Raw genomic sequence first — 18,573 nt, forward strand, 5'->3', positions numbered from 1 at the left:
AGAGTGACCCACTACCTGAGAGCCCAGCAGACACCCAGCTGTAACTTGGTCTATACAACTTTACCATTAGCTTTGTTTCCAGCACTCTGAATTCCTTTCCCCCATATATTTCAGGGTCCAAAGCAAAGTATCTAATGCAGAAAGGGCCTTTACATTGTGCATAGCTACTTCTTTAACCCCTCCCATCACAGAATAATCCTAAAGAACAAGCTGTAACAGAATAAGGTATCTGAAAGCGTACACAAGGGAACAGGAGTGCCAGATGAGACTGAACACTCAGCCCAGTGGTGAGTTACTGAGATTCCTGTCCCACTAGTCCCAAACCCTGGCTTGTCAACGCTGCATAGGAAAGGCTCAATAGTGTATGTAAAAGCAAAGCTGTAGGATCCGGGACCAACAGGGGACTTACTGCAAAGTGGATATCACAAAGAACTTTCTGGATGTCTACTACAGTGCACTCAACACCTGCTGGTTTCCCCCTGCAGTGACTGCACATCAAAACTGTTTGCTTTCTGAACAAATGCTAGACCTCAAGACATAAAATAGCTTTTGTAACTTCTTAATATCAAGATAAGATTAAATATTTAGCTTCAACAAACATGGAAAAATTTTAAAGGCAATTACTGTATATACATTACAAATCCAGTTGATATGCATGCACATAAATTAACACATATCCATATATACATAGCTTTTAGATTGGGTTGGATCTGGAATATTTCAGTAGACAAAGCTGTATTATTATGTGCAGGTTATTATTATTATATATACTTTTTTTTTTTTTTTTTTTTTTTTTAAGAGAGAAAAACAAACCAAGATTTAATGCAGATGCCCCTAAACCTGCCAATATATAGGAGGAGACAGAACTGCAATTAGAGAGCAAGAATATTATTGGTTTTTTAGAGTGGTGCCTTTAAGCCAATTTAACTTTAATCCTACGAAGAACACAGAACACAATGAACTTAAACAGTGACACTGAGGTGAGCAAAAGCACTCGCAGACTGAAAGACACATCACTATTCGCCTTCACGGGGATTACAAACAATTGTGCTCATCACCCAAAATCCTTTTTTGGTGAACTTCTGATCTTTTATTAGGACGCATGCCAAATTAAAATGAACACCAAATCTGGAACCAAATGCAAATTGGCCCAATTTTATTCCACAACAAATGCAAAAGATTCAGTTCTTACGCAGCTTTGATTTGACTGAAAATTAAATCACACAGAATATGGGCTTGGTAATTAGTCACCTAAAGCGAAAAATGGAGAAAATAACAGAATCCAGGCACTGCAAATATACGTGCACAATTGAGAAAGATAATCCCGAATGGAACTCCACTGTGTATCTTCTGCTTTTTTAATGGGCAGCTCCACTTGTCTAACCTTAGTCTCAGCGTACCATGTAGCCACCTGTAATTCTGCAGCAGCAGGTCTGACTGTATGCGCTATTTTTCTTGTGAGAGAGCTCTACTGGAGGCTCTGTAAATCATATATTTTAAAGAACCCAAACTGGCCATCTGCTATGAGTTAACAGCAATGACTAACATTTTCTATCAAGGCGTGCCATTTCAGATCAGTCCAATGTGAATGTTAATTAAAATTAATTACACAAGTCTCTGAAGACTTTTTTCTTAATATCCAGAAAAGCCAGAGAGACCATCTCAGAGACAATGCCATGAAATAGCAGCACTTAAGGTTTTTGCCATTAACTCATGTAAGCGGTCTCCCAGAAGCATAGGGATGTTTTCAAGTTTGCACACAAATACACACACAAACAAGTTTAAGGTGAAAATTAACAGAAGAGATGCTGCCTAGCATATAGCCAACCCCGGACAATGGAATTTCTGCAGTTCTATATGTAATCCAGAACAGAAATGCAGCCAAAACTAACAGCACGTAGGCCAAAAGCTGCAGTAACTGGCACAAAAATATTCCGTAACTCCCTAGAGAAGAAGGTTTGATCATTTTTGTGGTAGGGGATGGAAGCCTGTTTTGGAACCTGCCCTGTGGGCCACACAGACACAAAAGCTGCTCCCAGCTGTCAGAGCCTCGCCATGCACAGAGGGAGCACGTCTACGGCTCCAGCGCATGTGGCAGCGGTGGCCTTGGTGGCCTTTCGGGGTCACAGTGAGCCAGCAAGGAGTTGTCCTGCAAGCTGAATCACCTTTACCATGACTTGATCCATGCTTACACCACCTGTCTCTCTGGTAGGTGTCACTGATGTTTCAGATGTCACAGATGTTTCAGTCTCTTCAGGAATTTTCTTCAGGTATCACCCCAGATTTAAGATTCAGGTTTGGCATTGCAGTTTCTTTGCCTGAGCACCACCCTTTGCTCTGTAATGCCAATTTTAGACCTCAATACTCGCACCACCTATCTACCATCTTGTTTTATTTATCATACAAAGAACTCTTCTCAATAATGACAAGGATTAAATATTCCAGATTTTATTTCATTTTACATCTAATAGAATAGAGTTGGGGGAACAAGGGCTAGCTCTTGTTCGGGTTTGTGCATTTCTCCTACTCTTAAATATCGTACTCCCCAGCTCTTAGAGCTTGTTTACAAACCTCAGCAGCTTTTTTCTTGATTTCATTTGTGTAGCTTGGGTTTTTTTTACTTAACTAGATTCTCTTTCTTCCATTTCTAACAGAGAGGGCTGTGACTAGCTCACAGTCCAGCTCTTCCTGGGGCTTAGCTTTCTTAGCAATTCAAAAACAGTAACTAACATACATCTCATCTTAGGCTTTCTCCTTTAGCCTGGCTTCCATCCAACACCTCCCTGACCCGGTCTCCTTTCACTAGTTCCCTTTATTTTGGCTCCTTCCCAATTTCCCTTATAGACACATAGCAGTTAACCAGTTGTTGTCTGTAAGAAGAAAATCTGTACTTAAATTTCTAATGCACTTGGAGCCCCAGGGCAGACTTATGCTCCATCATCCCCTTCTAGGGCAACATTCAGCCAACAACAGGTACCCAAAACAAATACTGTCGTACCTCTCACTCGGTAGACATAGTGTACTTTCCTGGGTCCTAGCAGACAATGCAGTTTCTTGGGCTGTATGATTCCTGACACTGTGTGCTCGGGAGCCAGTAGCTAAAATTTATCATCTGGCAGCTATATTTCCAGTCCTATTGGGTGCCCTCAAAGCTTTCTTTTGATGGCTTTGCCCCTTGGCATTCATCTGTTTTTGAGATTAGTGATCTGTTTGTCCAATAAGCCTGCCCCAGACAGCCAGCTCTCACGCAGGGATGGCAGCTGTCACACCGCTTCACAATTGGTGAGGAGCGTTTCATTTTCAGGGACCTGTTCTTGTGAAGACAAGCAGAGGAATGGTTTTGGGCTTTGAATTCATTCCTCACATCCTACTAGGATACAGAACCACAGAGGAGAGGAAGGTAACAGGAAGGTAACATGGTTATTCTGCTTCATCTGCATCCTGGCAGGGCAGGGAAGTAGAAGAGCAAGGAGACTTGATGCCATCTTCTTGAACAGAGCTTCCTGCATAAGAAAGGCTACTGATAAGCAACCATTACACAGATCCTAAAGGGAGGCACATTTAAGACTATAGTTCTTGTCCCAAACCATAGTATTTACTTAAAAGAAAAAGTGCCAATCACTGGATTTTTTTATGGGAAATACATGAGGAACAGGCAAAGGGAAATACTAGAAGCAAAGTAAATTTCCTAGGATGGGAAGAAGTTGATTTGTTTGTTCTTGAACTCTGCACAAGCGTCTCACACATCCACCAGTTCTGACACAAAAGGTGAACCTACTGTATGTAAGCATGTGCCAACAAAATCCTCTCTCCTCCATTCTTAGCTCTGCTTAGGAAAGTCAATCAGCAGCTACATCTACAAATTCTGCCACCCTTCATCTCCTCACACCACCAGGGAAAAATCTCCAACTGCCTTGTGTTCACACGAGTCTCAAGAGATGGCTCCGGTCCTTGGGCTCCTGCACTGGTGCTCCAGCCCTCTGGGAATACTGGGCAGTACTCAAGGGCAGCATCCTTACTGCCCAGAGAGGAACAGCCAGGATTCAAGCCCTTCACAAAAATTTCTCAAAATCATGCTCTGAAAAGGATGATTGTACTTTCTATCACTCCGCTTCTCACAAGAGCGAGCAGAAAACCAAAACAAATAAAAAAACACACATGCATTAGAATTTTTCTACAGTATGGTTATTTTCAAATACTTCGAATACATTTGATCTCTTTTCCAGTCTAAATGACTTGCCAGCAGCTTACTGTAGAGATAGAAAGGGAAGAGAAAAGGATGGTCAGCACAAAGGAGAACTCACTTTCTTGACAGACTTCGGTTTAGACACATACTGCCTCACCCTGCAGCTCAACTGCAGTTGCTTAGAGGCAGATTCACATAGATGGACGCTGCCAAAAACAAATCAGGAGTCAAAGGGCACTTGCTCTAACGTGCTTGGCTTTAATACCCAGTGCTGGTACGGTAAATGAACTAGAGGAGTCCATCTCCAAAGGTCTTTCTTGGTGTCTATAAAATAAGTACACAGACCCACTCAAAAATTTTAAATAAATTAAGTTTGCCAAAAAACCAAAAACTCTAAACCACCCCTCCCCACCACATCCCCGCTCTTTAAGCAATACTGTATCTATTTCACACCAAAGTTTCTCTTTTTTATCCCCCCTTTTCCTTTTTTTTTTTTTTTTTTTTTTAATATTTTAATTAGAAAGTAACAGGAAAATAATTTAATTATTTCACAATGGAGGGTTTTCATAGCCGTACAATTATGTTCGTTTCATGAGAATTTATCTTCACTGTGAAATCAATCATCACAGTCTCCATTTACTATACATTACCAAGTCACATTTGATTCCTGTCAGAGAACTGTTGACTTCTGCAGTAAATCAAAATGACAGATACTGTTAGTTTCCTTTTGCCTCTATCCCCAAGCCTCCTGACTCGAGATGGTTTTTCCTTCTATGCAGTGAAATGAGGATTTTCCTGGTAACTGTATTTCAGAACTGGAAAGGTTTTCATAAATGGAAAAAATGCAGTGCATAATCCAGGAAACTATTGAAATGTACAGTATCAGAAACATATGGCTGCAGCAAATACCTATGCAGTGAGGGGCTGGGAATGAAAATGAGAACAAGCTGATTAAAGTTCTTCTCCGACAGAGACTTTGCTTGAAAATTAAAATATTTTAATTGAACACTAAGAAAGTTTGCACAGTCAAGGAAAAAAAATCCCGATAGATTACAGAAAAAAGAGATAGAGAATAATCTCCATGCTATTGTCAATCAAGCCAGAGTAGATGATTTTGCCTTTGTTCTTTAATGACCTACGTCTAACTAGTAAAAAATTTCCATAGCCAGAACCCTCGGTCGGTAAACTCCGAAAAAGAAAGCTGCTTTCTGTCCCAATTACTAGGTTTTCAAAAGGAACTAGAAACTAAGTTACTACATGAATTTTGGAAAAACAAACAATATTTAGTCCCCTACATATTCAGAAATCAGATCAATACATCAGCAGAAAATAAAACGACGAGACTCCTTACTTCAACAGATTTTTACCATTTCCATTATTTCAGTTTCCCTAGGAAAGGGGGAAAGGGCACACAAGTCCCCAGCTGAGGGCTGATCATTTCACTCCAGTTGCAGTATCAGAGAATCACAGAATGGTTTGGGTTGGAAGGGACCTTACAGATCCCTGCTTCTGCTGACACAAACTATGAATTTGGGAGACAGGGAAAGCAAAGTGATACTAAGCTTCTTTTCATCGGTTTATGCAAGAAGGCAAATCTTGAAAAATAGAAAATCATCTGTTTCACGGTAACGGAGGGATTGCCGTTGTAATGAGAACAATAAACGCTTCTTCAAGAACAAATTCTGCCTCCTTTCAAGCTGGAGGACTGTCCTCATCAACAGCCTCTCCCACGGCAGTTATTTTGTCATCTTATCACTGTGCTGTCATGTCTTAACATGCCCATATAGATAGAAGGATGTTTTTAGAGCAGCTTGCAGACGCTTTAAGGTCTGCTCACAGCCCGAACGGGCGGGGTTATTGCAGACATGGCAAACATTTTAGACATCTGACTTTGAAATCCTTGCTGTCCAGTGCATATGAAGATCTGGAGAAAAAGCAAAAGTGCAGCTATATAACACCCCAAATCCCAAATTTGCCAATGGAAATGAATGCTTCTCTTGGATTTTCACAGCAGTTCGGCGATTAATATTTAAGATGATGAAAGCATTTGAACGTTAACCAAACTAAGGAGAAACATCAAGCTATAATTAACAGATTATAACACCAGGACAAAGTTATCTTTCTTGACTGAAGTACATGCAATAGCGGGATGATTCACGAGTATCTATAGCAGAATAGCTTGAATTACATTATTTTCCAGCATCTGAAGATCATATAAGCTTTTTCAAAACATGAACAGTTTTTCCAAGTGTTTTTCTGTGCTCCAGAAATACAAGTGGTCAAGTGTTTGAAATCTTATTCCCAGCAAGTATTTGAGAGACATACTTTCAAAGGGCATTTCTCTGGCAGACAATGTCCACATGTGGGTTAGCTGAGATGTCAGCAGATGTAGGCAAAGCCTTCACAGGGCAGTTCAGAGTGAGACTCACGTTGCGTCCTCATGTTTCTGGAGCCAGCAGAAACTTGACAGCCCAGAAGCCCTGTCCTTTGCTTTTACTTTGCAGGAGGGAGGGGCATTCTTTGCTTCTGAAAGGACTATTTCTGGCCAGTTCGGGAGCAACAACAGCTGGCTCTGCAGGGAGCCACATCCAGCCCTCATCAACTTGTGCAACATCTGACTGGATTGCCTTGCTTTGGTGATTGAGGGGGGGAGTGGGTGTGAAGGGACTTAGCAGAAAAGAAGAGGAGAACAATGGCATCGATTCATGTTACCAATAGAAGTGATTTTACTTATTTCCCTGAAAAATCATTTCTAGAACTTGCACCTCATCTGCTGAAACGGAATTCCACCAAGCTAGCTGCAAATGTAATTCTTTTCCTCAGTAATAAATCAATGAAAATACTGGTCACTGTATTTTCTGTTTGTTTGTTTGCTTGTTCTCATGTTTTCTGGACTTATTTGTGCACAGTTATCTGAATTGGCTGTGCCCCCTCAGCAGGCTTCCACAGAGTGCCCAAACCACTTAAATCGGAGGATGGAGTCTGGAAAAAAAAGGGTGAGTCAAAACACTACAAAGCAAAGATTCTTGTGAATTAGAGAGGCAGAGGAATTTCATTTGTTCTCCATTCAGCTGTATTTAAACCCAAACAAACAATAGAATGACTCCGAAGATTACAGGCAAGCAAGTTTTTTCCACTGGAGAAAGTGGAAAGCAATGACACTTTTGTGATTTACACCAGTTAAATCTTGTCACAAGGTACAGAAGTCATGAATGTTTTGGTAAGCCTAGGAGATTGCCAAACAAAACAAGAATAGGATCAGGAGATGATTATTCAGCCCTACAGAAAAACTAGATGACTAATCATGGAGCTGTTTCACCCCATGAGTGGCTAGGAGGACACTAACCTTTCATCCCATGATTATGCAACAGCAAGGAAGCAGATAAATCAAAAGTATCAAGATCTTTGTTCACTCCACACAGTGGAAATACCAGAACTGCAGTCCCAGTTATTAAAATGCTTGGCCAGATGCACCTTTATAGCACTATCTGCAGAACAGCACATTCTCTTACCTCTGCTCTGTGTTAAACAATGCGAAGATATGTTTGCTAGACATGAAGCTCTTTTCAACATCACGCACTTTCAAGTTGTCCAGAGGAAGCATATACTTCTTCTCTTTTTCCTAGGAAAAACAAAACAAAACAGATTAAACCAACCAATGCTATGTGATAAGTCTCAAAGAAGCCTGATACCAGCATGCTCCGTTTAGTCAGCAATGCCTTTGGGACATTTATTATAAGGAAATATCCCAAACTGAAATGTCTGGTTATCTCTCATCGACATGTCTGCAACAGAAATGAAACCTCAATTCCAGTTGCTTTTCATTAACCCTATTAAAATGTTTCCTAATAAAAAATAATAATTAAAACTCCATCAGCAATTTATAAATATCGACATTTATTCTTCTTCATTCCTTTGATTTCCAAAAATAAAAGGGTCAAATTTAACTAAGTAGAATCTAATCAATCCAGAACACTCATACCAAGTCTGTGTAGCAACTGGAGTAACCTGTGATATGAAATTAATCAGTTATCACTTATTTTATGCTGGCATTTGTGCTGGCATTTGCTGATCCCAGGGATAATTTTCTTTTCACCAGCGGAAAATACAAAATCATAGAAAAAACAAGGTTTTATATATACTGTACATAAACAAGACTGACCTCCAATCTAACCAGCTCATTTATCCATATGGCAGGAATAATCTATTCACTATTGCTGTTGTGAACTCCTTTCTCATTTGCATCACAACTCTAATTTACAGCAGTCTCATCAGTCAAGTTTCACCTTTTCTTAGTTTCTTGCTTCATGACACTCTAAATTAAGGACTAGTGACACCCTCAAGCTACTTTATGTGGTCAGAACAAAAAAAGCACAATGATTATAACTTGTTCCTGTTGTGTTAGACTTCCTTTAAGTCCTCTCACTGACAGATAAACCACAGCAAAACTCCAAAATAAATCACCAAAGGAAGAAAGCTGAGGATTCTCTCACAGTCCCTTACCTGCCAACATGAAGCAAGACTGCCTGGCCTCCATCTAGCCATAGTTAGAACTAGCTATGTTCTATACTAGTTCTATATAGTTCTATACTATGTTCTATACTAGTCTAGCATCCAGAGCACTTGCTGGAGAATTGCGAACAGGGACATTACATGGTTGACTCAGGTGAGAAACATGCCTGTGATAACACTTTATCGTACCCTAAGACAAGGCAAAAGGGCCAAGCCTAGCTAGGACCCATTTTTCTCAATACATATTTCCATGTTGTTTCCAGAAGAAATACACAAAAGCAACTTCCACTGCAAAGAACTGGAAGAAATTCTAGCTAGACTGGGATGTGTGTGCTGGGAGGACAGAAACAATTTAACTTGGCTAAGCTTCAGCAGATTGCAAAACTAAACTAGCTGAGAATGTATCTAAGAGTGAAACTATAAAAATATTATAGTGATGTGTCCAACAATGGCTCACTTTCCTAGACAGCTTTATAACAGAACTCAGTAGAGGAAAAAGCATATTTCAAAAGGGCATTCTGGTAAAGCATGGTTTCTACTGTCTTGTTTTGTTAAATACAAAAGTTACGAAATCCAGTGTGGGAGTATTACGTAAAAAGTATCTGATCTATCTTCAAATTGCCTCTGGCTTAGCCATCCTAGAAAGTATGCCCACAGAAGATCACATATAGTATATTCTGCACTCTCCCATCTACCAAGAATTCTGATGAAGGAGTCTAGTTCTGTGCCAGCCTCCAGCTGTTTGTCAGAGCTCACGTCTGTATTCTGCTCGCATGGAGTATGTGCTCTCTGAGCCTTTGAGATCAGCAAACTGAAAGGAGAGGATACTGTCAACTATTCAGTAAGCGTTACCACTGAGAGAAATAAAATTAAGCAAAGTAAATTAGCAATTTACTAACAAAAAAAAAAAAAAAAAGAATAAGTAGCAAATAAAACTAAATATGGAACTTATGCATAAAATACATACAGATAAAAATTAGGAGACATGCACTGTCCTCTAACACTGCCTTTGATTGACGTGATCTGTTTTGATATTATAAACTTATGTGCTAAATAGTACTGGTAGCATTTAAAAGGTAACAACACATTAGCTTTGCTGCCCCGACCAAGTGGCCCACACTTGAAAAAATATTCTAATACATAAATTGAAAACATATTAACATTTGGATTAAAACAAATCATATTTTCCAGTTGAATGCTGGACTACATGATAAAATATTTGGGTTTGATTTTAAGCACTTAGGACAGATAATAAAACACGTTTTGGGCAGAAAAGTCTATGCTATTTATGCCATTGTAACTAAGAAAACCAGATAAGCTTGATTTTTATTCTTTAAGTCAATCTTTCATTATTAGAAAATTTGCTTAGAATCCTTTACTATTCCCTTACCAGAAATTTAGAAGTTTCTGCTAAGTGCTTATTCTGACAGACACGGTTTACTGATAAACCGGGCAACTACAGATGAGTAAAAATAGAAACCAATGAAAAAAGCTATACCAAGAATCTGATTGTCTAAACGAAAATTCCAGAAGCAGGAAAGTTTTATAAACGCTTGGTGCCAAACTGTGAGAAAGTGTTTCTTCTGCAGCCACCAGGAAAAAGGAAATGCCTACTGAAGGCTAAGAAGTGGTTGGTATTTATTTACATGGCCTCCTACCCGCATGCTGAGACAGCGCAGTTTCCAAGAACGGGAAATCACAGGGTGCCTAGGCTTGAAATCCTAACAGAGACAGCGTGTCACATACGAGAGATCAGACCTAAGTATTGCTGAATTCCAGGAGAAAGGTATTACTGCAGCATTCAAGCATGGCAGCGAAACCCAGAGCAACGTTTTTTCCAAAGAAAGAGGAAAAAAATCCTATGTATACACACACACAGAGCATGAGCTAATTTAACACAAGATGAATGCAACAACATTTCAGCCTCAGCTCAATTAATATCACGTTATGGCTGGGCAAAAATTCTCCAGCCAGCACTGTATCTGTGCATGTTTCCCATCCGGAGAAGCTGACAGCGTAAGAAACGGGGAATGTACGAAGCCTGGGAGGAATGGGGCTAGGCGCACTTCTACAAGTGACGACATGCACATAGCTGTGGGTCCAGTTTGTCCCCCTCAGCATTTGTTCTTTTTTATTTATAGATTTTTATTTTTATAAAGGGGCAGAGAACTGAAGCATGACATGAGAGGAAAAATTAAGCATGACATGAAGGGAAAAACCAGCACACGCTGATCTCATGTCCACAGACTTCGCTTCTCTCTTTCCTATGCAGCGTAGAGGAGCAGAGGGAAAAAGTGGGAGGTAGCGTGGCCCATTCCTGTCTCCATGACATGAAAAAAATCCCCATAATGCACCTTAGAAAAACAAACCAACCTGCTAGCCGGGGAAGGCCTTCTGACCCTTGAGACGATGTTTCACCACTCGTGGGCATAAGTAGCACTCACATCCTTAATGGACTAGTTCTCTCCTGCCCTCTGACAGGCAAATAAGCTGCCAGGAACTGACAGCATGATGTAAATATGCCATATTACAACTGCCCCTTCCCTTCTGCAGTGTTTAAACATACTAAAAATAAATACTGCTGAAGTCCAAAATGGCACAAGGGATGCAAAAAATACAAAGGCAGCTCCCTGCCCCCAGCACGGGCCCAGCCAGGACTTCAGATCTAATGAACTTGATTCTGCTTTCAGCCAGAGGACAACGTAAAACTACTTCTTCCCCCTACCTCTGCTTTAGGAGCTTTTTAGGTTCTGTGAAAACAGCAGCAGAAGAAACCTTGGACACAACTGCAGCTAGCTGAATTGTAAGGGCAACAGAATTCTTCAAGGGAAAGAAATGGTTCAATCACTTCCTCATCTTCCCGTCAGTAAAGAGGGTTTTCTCATTTGTCCCTTCAGGCCAGGGACTGCACAGCAGCAGCACGCAGGACAAACTACTCCTCGTCGTATATCCTGAGGACCAGAAGCAGAATTGAGGCAGGACAACGCAAACACACGGTGCTCAGACTGCGAGGCACGTCTGAGGCGAACACTGACCTAATGGCACTTTCACTTACGTCACTGGGAATTAAGTGGCAATTTGCTGACCGCTTTTAACTAAGTTTTAGAACACCAGTTTCCAATCTAGGGGTCACGACACCAACCCAAACCTAACTGACGACACTAATTGTGGGGAATCCAAGTCCAAAGCAATCAAGCTCCCAACTGGAAGCGCAGACCACGCTGGAAAAGTGTGGCAAAGGCTGTTTTACAGCGGGGTTTTATTCTGTACGTCGTTTGGACTGACAGGACAGCTCTCAGGACACTAATAGCAAATGAAGGTATCCACAAAGCACCTCTGTCAAAGACGTTAACGTCTTGACAAAGATGTTAAGCAGCAGAGGCACGAAGTAAGACCAAAACGAAGATGTCCTGTAGTGCTGTACTCTTTTGGATGGCTGCATCGTTATCCCCATTTTAGAGACAGACACAAGAAGTAGTGGCTCTTCTGCTGAGCCAGAATGATCTATATTAAAGAAAGAAGATAAAAAAAAAAAGTGCCAAGAAATGCTGGTGGGGTGTGCTAGAAATATGCCTGCTTACTCTTGAAGAGAAAAGGCCCAGACCCATTTACATCCAGGAGCTGCTTCACTGCCAGTGCAGAATAACCCACTCCGTGGCATCTGATGGAAATGCAAACTTAGAACATTTCATAGCAACTTTTATAGCATTTAAATCAATATCCAAGAGTTAACCATATTCTAACTTTAAATATACCCAAGAGCATTTTACTGAGTTTCTATTTCGGTTTATTTTTCTCTCTGCTTAGAAAGCCACACAGCATCTTCACAATGGTCTTTGCTTTACCACACTTGGCTCTAAAGCTGAAAAATGAAGCGTAAGATGCTTTCATATTACTCCAAACTTTTGTAGAAAAACAAGGCAAGTCATTTAGTTACAGACAACTTAGTGGAATTCAGGCCTGAACACACTCCTGGGTACAGCTGTAGAAAACATAACTCTAAATTGTCTATAAAATGCCGAAGGAGCTGCTTTGACAGAAAAACAACGCGTATGTAAACATTCTAACATTTTTACAAAAAGCACAGCACAAGAATACTTAATAAATTGCAGATGACGAGACCGTGTTCCTTCCACCTATGTACCTCGCCCTCCAGCCTTCTGCCATCAGCCCCTACGTGGTTTTAGCTGTTGATGATAAAGAACTGAAACCAAACACTTCTCCGAGACTTTTTCTTTGCCCGCTGAAACCAGATCATCTTTGACCACCACGCAGATCCTCTATTCCAAGAAAGAACCACATACCTAACAGTGTTTTCAGCAGAGACAGCTGATGTCTGTCAGCTAAAAGGATGTTGTTTTAAAAGTTTCCTATTGCAGTTGCTGAGTTTGCCACAACAGATCCTAATTCTTCAATGAAGTCAGCCACCCAGGCATCAAGAAGCACTCACATACATACAAATGACTCCCAAAGTGCTACATACAAATGACTCCCGAAGTGCTCAAGTTAAAGTTTTTGAGCAAAAACTTGAGGCAAAAGAAAAAAAGAGTTGGAGTATCTCAATCCCTGAGATACACAGGCAGGGGGACGACGCCTCCATTCCCCTGTCTGTTCTCCCACCAGCACACAGGTGGGAACTCTGGACCTGTGCTGCATCACAGCAGATGTACAGTATGAAGGAAGCAGTTTTTATCACATGTACCTGTATTGACAAGAAAAATTGCATATGACATTAGAAAACTGTCACATGTAGCTATATATATTATTAAGTATCAACCATTTATGCAGCATTGAACAGAAACAATACTAGGAAAATGGAGAATAAAACGAGAGCTGCTGACTGAGAATCTCAATATAAAAATATGACAAAGGCTTAGGATGGTAACCCAGACTGCTAAGAGAAAGAAGCAGAAATACCAAATCTCACATTCCCTCAATGTTACAAGACTTTATCCTCTACCATGTCAGAGAAGTGATCCTCATACAAAACAAAGCTGAAGATGCCAAACCGAAAACTGCAGCTAAATAAGGGAGATCTGACGACAGAATCGAGTGATTTCAAGTTTGAGCTGGTCTTCTCGATGGAAGCTGGTACCTTGGATTTTACAGCAATCTCTCCTGTTATTAAAAATTCAAGAGATGTGTTACATCTCTGGGGTTCCTCCTGAATTCAGCTGTGGGATTACACCTGACGCTAAGGTGTACTCAGTTTTTAGTCTGGCGTTGGCATTCATTTTACAGTATGGCATTCATTTCCCGCAGTGTGTTTTTCTCAATTAGAAGCTGTATTCTATTTGTTTCTGCCACTTTATTTCCGCCCAAACTTCTTCGGGAATAGAACCATAAAACTTCACAACTCTGTATTTGAAATACTTCGTCCTTTCAAGAAACGGTCACTGCTGTCATTCTTAAAAGGCATTTACTATCCTGCTGCTTTTCAAGACTTCACAGGACTGCCTTTCAGTTATCTGTTAATACCATGTTTCTCAATTTTGGGTTTTACCTTACCTTGCCTCATTTCCCAGTAGCTGTAGAGGGCACAGATGTAACTGCGCTGATGCTGAATGGCAGAAGGGGAAATGTACAGCCCATGCCTCACTGTGCAGCACAGAGCAGGCACCAGGCTGACTGCCAAACCCTCTCTCAATAGTTACCCAAGCTTTCATTTGAACCAACAATGCCATAAGATGTTTGCACTAACGGTGTTCAATAGCATATGAAACCTTTGTGAAACCCTTACAGAAGATCACAACAGCATCAAGACGATCGCAAGACATGGGTGAGAAGCCAGAACACCATCTGGGTGATAAGAATTAGGATCCTGCTTCCTCTGCCTCCCCCAACCCTTTTCATGCTGACCTGACCTTGCTGTCCCCGAGGGACTGCATACCACAGCGCAGGCTGCAGTGCAGGATGATGCTGTAAGCCCTTCCTCCAGCCCAGCCAGCCTGCTGGCATGGCACAACCATGCACACTGCAGCCTAATTCCCTGCTCCAGGGCTCTTCTGCCACTCCTCTCACCCCTCTGCCTCAGCCCTATGGCAGGTAACCGTGAATCCCATTGTGTTGATTCAGACCTTGAATGGTTCGATCCAAAATAAAAAGCACCAGATAGTTCGCTGGTACTCCCCGTGCCTTTCCATAATCAGGGCATCCAACAGAAGTGTAATAGTTTCAGGGATGTAGAACAACACAATTTAAGACTGCCCCTTTTCAAAAGAGGTTTTCATCATCCCAGGTAGAAGGGCTGGGCTTTCGCTGTTCTGTGCTGGGGGAGGTGCTCTCAGTGGAAGGATCAATCTGAGAAAAGGCCTAATGGAGAGGAAATCTCTGTTCAGCTCCTATTAGTTAGAATCTTGAAAGGTCATTTTGAATTTGGGAAATCTTGTCTGGGAAGGAAGCCAGCAATTCCTCTGCACTGAAGTGGTGCTGGCATTTAAAATTGAGAGAAAGCCCCGACTGATGAACCAGTTAACAGTCTGGAAAAATTCGGCTTGGATGCGTCTAGTGGCTGCTCTGAAGGAAGGCAGGGGGGTGGAAGTATATTTTGACCTTTTTATCCCTTGTAATGAAGCCTGCTTATGACAGCTTGTTTTTCTCTGCTGGTGCTCAAGTTCGTATTTTTCACTCTTCACCTACTGCGGATCATCCATCAATCACTGTGGTTTGTGGGAGCCACAGCACAGGATGGAGGGCCTTAGCGCTGCATGGCCGTGCTGGCAGAAGGCACAGTGACACTGACATACCAGTGCCTGTGGGATCTAACTTCTCTGTTGCGTAAGGCTTTCCATTCATATAGTTTAAAACGTTGCTTATTTGTGAGCATGTCTTTTTTTCTTTAAAGAAAAAACATAATTCCTGAAACCCATTCTCGTTGAATAGGTGTGCAGCTCATGTTTCAGTTCTGAAGTTTTTCTTGCATTAGGAATACTAGGTTAACACTGAAATAAAATGAAAAAACACACAAGTTTAACGGTACTTTCAGCTTCTTCAACTCCCTCAACCTGCACATAAAAAGAGAGACCCTCATTTATAAGCCTCCTGAAATTCCCTTGTAGGTATATAAGAAAGATACACCTCTGCTGCAGTACCTTTTTTTTTCCTGCTGGAAATCCATTTCTTAAAACCACTCCAAGCCTTTGAATGCATTTCAATTTCTATAAAATAAATCCTAGAAAACATTAAAATTAAGGAAATCAACATACACTTTTTTTGGATACCGAAAGAAATATCTGAGAGGGACTGTTTCCAGATCTTTTGTGTGCGCGTGCACGCAGAGAGGCATGTGTGCATGCATGTGTGAAAAAAAGAATCCCTCTAAATCAAATGATAAATAAGCAATTACATAATTATGCAAAAAAAAAAAAAAAAAAATTAAGCAGGATTTTCCTGAGGCAACACATCTGTCTCTGCAAGACTCCTGAAGATGCAACAAAATACACAGACACAAATTAGTTCATGGTATTTGTGCTGCCCTACTTGCTTGTTATCATTAAAAGCTTTCAGACAGTAATCAATTTCACTGTGGTGGAGATTACTGCAAAATGCATTAAGAAGTTCACGCCTGTGGCAATGGTCACTGAAAATATTTTGGAAAGCATCCCAGAAGTATAAGACTTTTTCCAGACATCCGAGAGAAACTCTGGTATGACAGAGCTTCTGGTGTCAAGTCTTCTCCCCCCCACCCCTCCTCTTTCTATTTTTTTCCTTCTTCTTTTCTTTTTTCTTTCTTTTTAATAGCAGCATTTTTGAAAGCTACATTTCAGCTCCCCCCACCCCCCTTTTTTTTTTTTTAAAGGCAAACCAGGATACTTGGGTCACAGAAAATATTAACTCCTGAGACAACTGTCTGAAGTTATCTTATTCTTTGCTCTACGTAGTATGTATAAACATACACTGGCTTCTTAATTTCATCAAAGAAACTGCTGAATTGTAACAAAAGAGTAAGGAGACCACATGCTTACTCCTTCATGAAAATATATATATATATTTGGTAAAATAGTTAACTCTGGGGATGCTCCTTTGTTAAATAAAAAAATAATAATTGAACACTCCATAATCATCTCTCGCTTTTCCTTTCTATCAAGAACATTACCTTCAAATGCTAAGTGACGTATGCCATCAAAACATCAAGAGAATTGGTTTTGAAATGTGTTTCAGAATTTGACTAAAAATATCCCAAAATAATCACAGTGATGTGCAGGAAAATCTGCAACCCTCTGTCCTTTGAAATTAATGGTTATTAGACTGAAGCCTCCTTGGAAACACTCATCAGGAAGACTGTTTCCATGGAACTATTCCTGATGGAAACACTCCTGAAATTCACAGCCAAATTGTTCCTCAAACTGACCTTAACTTGTCTCAGAAGTCTGTCTTGGGATGGTTACAGTCTTTTCTCAGTGTACATCATCTGTCCCAGCAGGGACTTGAATGCGAGTGGGGAATGCAGACTTCACCATAGCAAACACTGAACAATAACTCAGCTCTGAAAAAGGAACCTGACAAGGATGAGTATGGGAACACAGGGAAAAAAAAGTTGGTCGAACATCCAAGATATCATGAAACTATTATAACTGAAGAACGATCAAGAGCTAGAGGAAAACAGCAAAAGAAGCAACACCAAAGCATTCTTTAAAGTTACTGTCATTAAAAAACAAACAAACAAACAACAACAAAAAAAAACACGACTGGAAGGTGCTAGGCACCATGTTGCAGCCTATGACTAACTTCTAGCAGTAGGATGTGTGTGTGGAAGGAAGAGTCTGCAGTAGAGCTGCGCATGAAGTGGTTTTGAATCTGCAGATGCTGCATATTACATGGGAATGTCCAAGGGCTGCTCCCCCATAAGCTCTCTCCTGATAACAGCATGCTGTTTCCATCCATGTAATTGTGTGCAATAAAGGAAACAACACATTGCTAGCTGTTTTGTGTTGCCTGGCTGACCACTTGCAGTAGAATACAGAAAAGAGGTCCTGCTGCAGTATCACTCTAAAAGGTGTTGTGTGCTTGGTGCACTTAACAACACATAACAGGAACGTAGGCACAAATTCTACTGCATTGGCCACTTGTTCCCTTTACATACCATGGAAGATGGTGAACTCAGACAGAAGAGGTCAGCAGGAGGTACCCACAGCTTGGGAAAGCCTAAAGCAGCACCTCTGGAAGGAAGGAGACTTCCTCAAGCAGAAATAGCCACAACTGCTCAGCTGTCATCACTGCCCTTGTGTGTGACTGCAGAACTCATCTACTGACAGACATCTTTGTCAATTCCATGCGTGCTCACCTTTGCACCCTTGCTGAAATAGAGTGACAAGATAATGCTGAAACATCAGATGTGAGAGCTGTCAAACACTCGGCACCAAAAGCAATTCCCCCGCAGGCCCAGCTCCGCAGTCCTGAGCAGACATTGCTGATGTCTGAGAGCAGACTATCCAAAGCTGCACTTTGCAGCCAGGTAGAACAGAGTGCGTAGCTAGGAAATAGGTTAGTGAAACGTGTTAAGCTTAAACCCAAATCAAATTTTCAGTCCTCTGGCATCAGTCTCACTTCACTGGCTGCAGCCTTCTGCTAAGAGACCAAGCGTGTGCTACCACAGCCCAGGGCTGCGAGCAGAGGGGGACTGATGCTGAGGAAAGTGGGATGCTGAAGTCAGGAGGCAACATCCATGCCACTTATGGCTGCCAGAGCAATTTCCACCCAAGCAGCCACAAAAGCTCAGTCAACCAGAAACTCCGTTGTCATTGCTGTGAGCAATGAGCACAGAAAGTGGGAGATGCGAGTACGTTTTGGCCTACCAGTAGCTGGGAGAAGGAGTTTCCCCTGCTTCTGAATGGTGGGTGAGGTCTTCACTCGCTGCCAGAGTAACACTCTTCAGT

The 18,573-nt window shown here is 41.2% G+C and overlaps 1 protein-coding gene across 6 annotated transcripts in view; it reads right to left on the reverse strand.

Moving 5' to 3' along the window:
• The window catches only part of DNM3 (dynamin 3), a 177,909-nt gene that overhangs the window by 59,571 nt on the left and 99,765 nt on the right, over positions 1–18,573 (reverse strand). For all 6 annotated transcript variants that reach the window (XM_084527142.1, XM_084527141.1, XM_084527138.1 and 3 more), the window contains one exon: positions 7,699–7,808. In XM_084527142.1, the coding sequence (XP_084383268.1) occupies positions 7,699–7,808 (110 nt within the window). The remainder of the gene's footprint in view (positions 1–7,698; positions 7,809–18,573) is intronic.

This window comes from Aythya ferina, assembly GCF_964211825.1.
Source record: "Aythya ferina genome assembly, chromosome: 8".
NCBI lineage: Eukaryota > Metazoa > Chordata > Aves > Anseriformes > Anatidae > Aythya > Aythya ferina.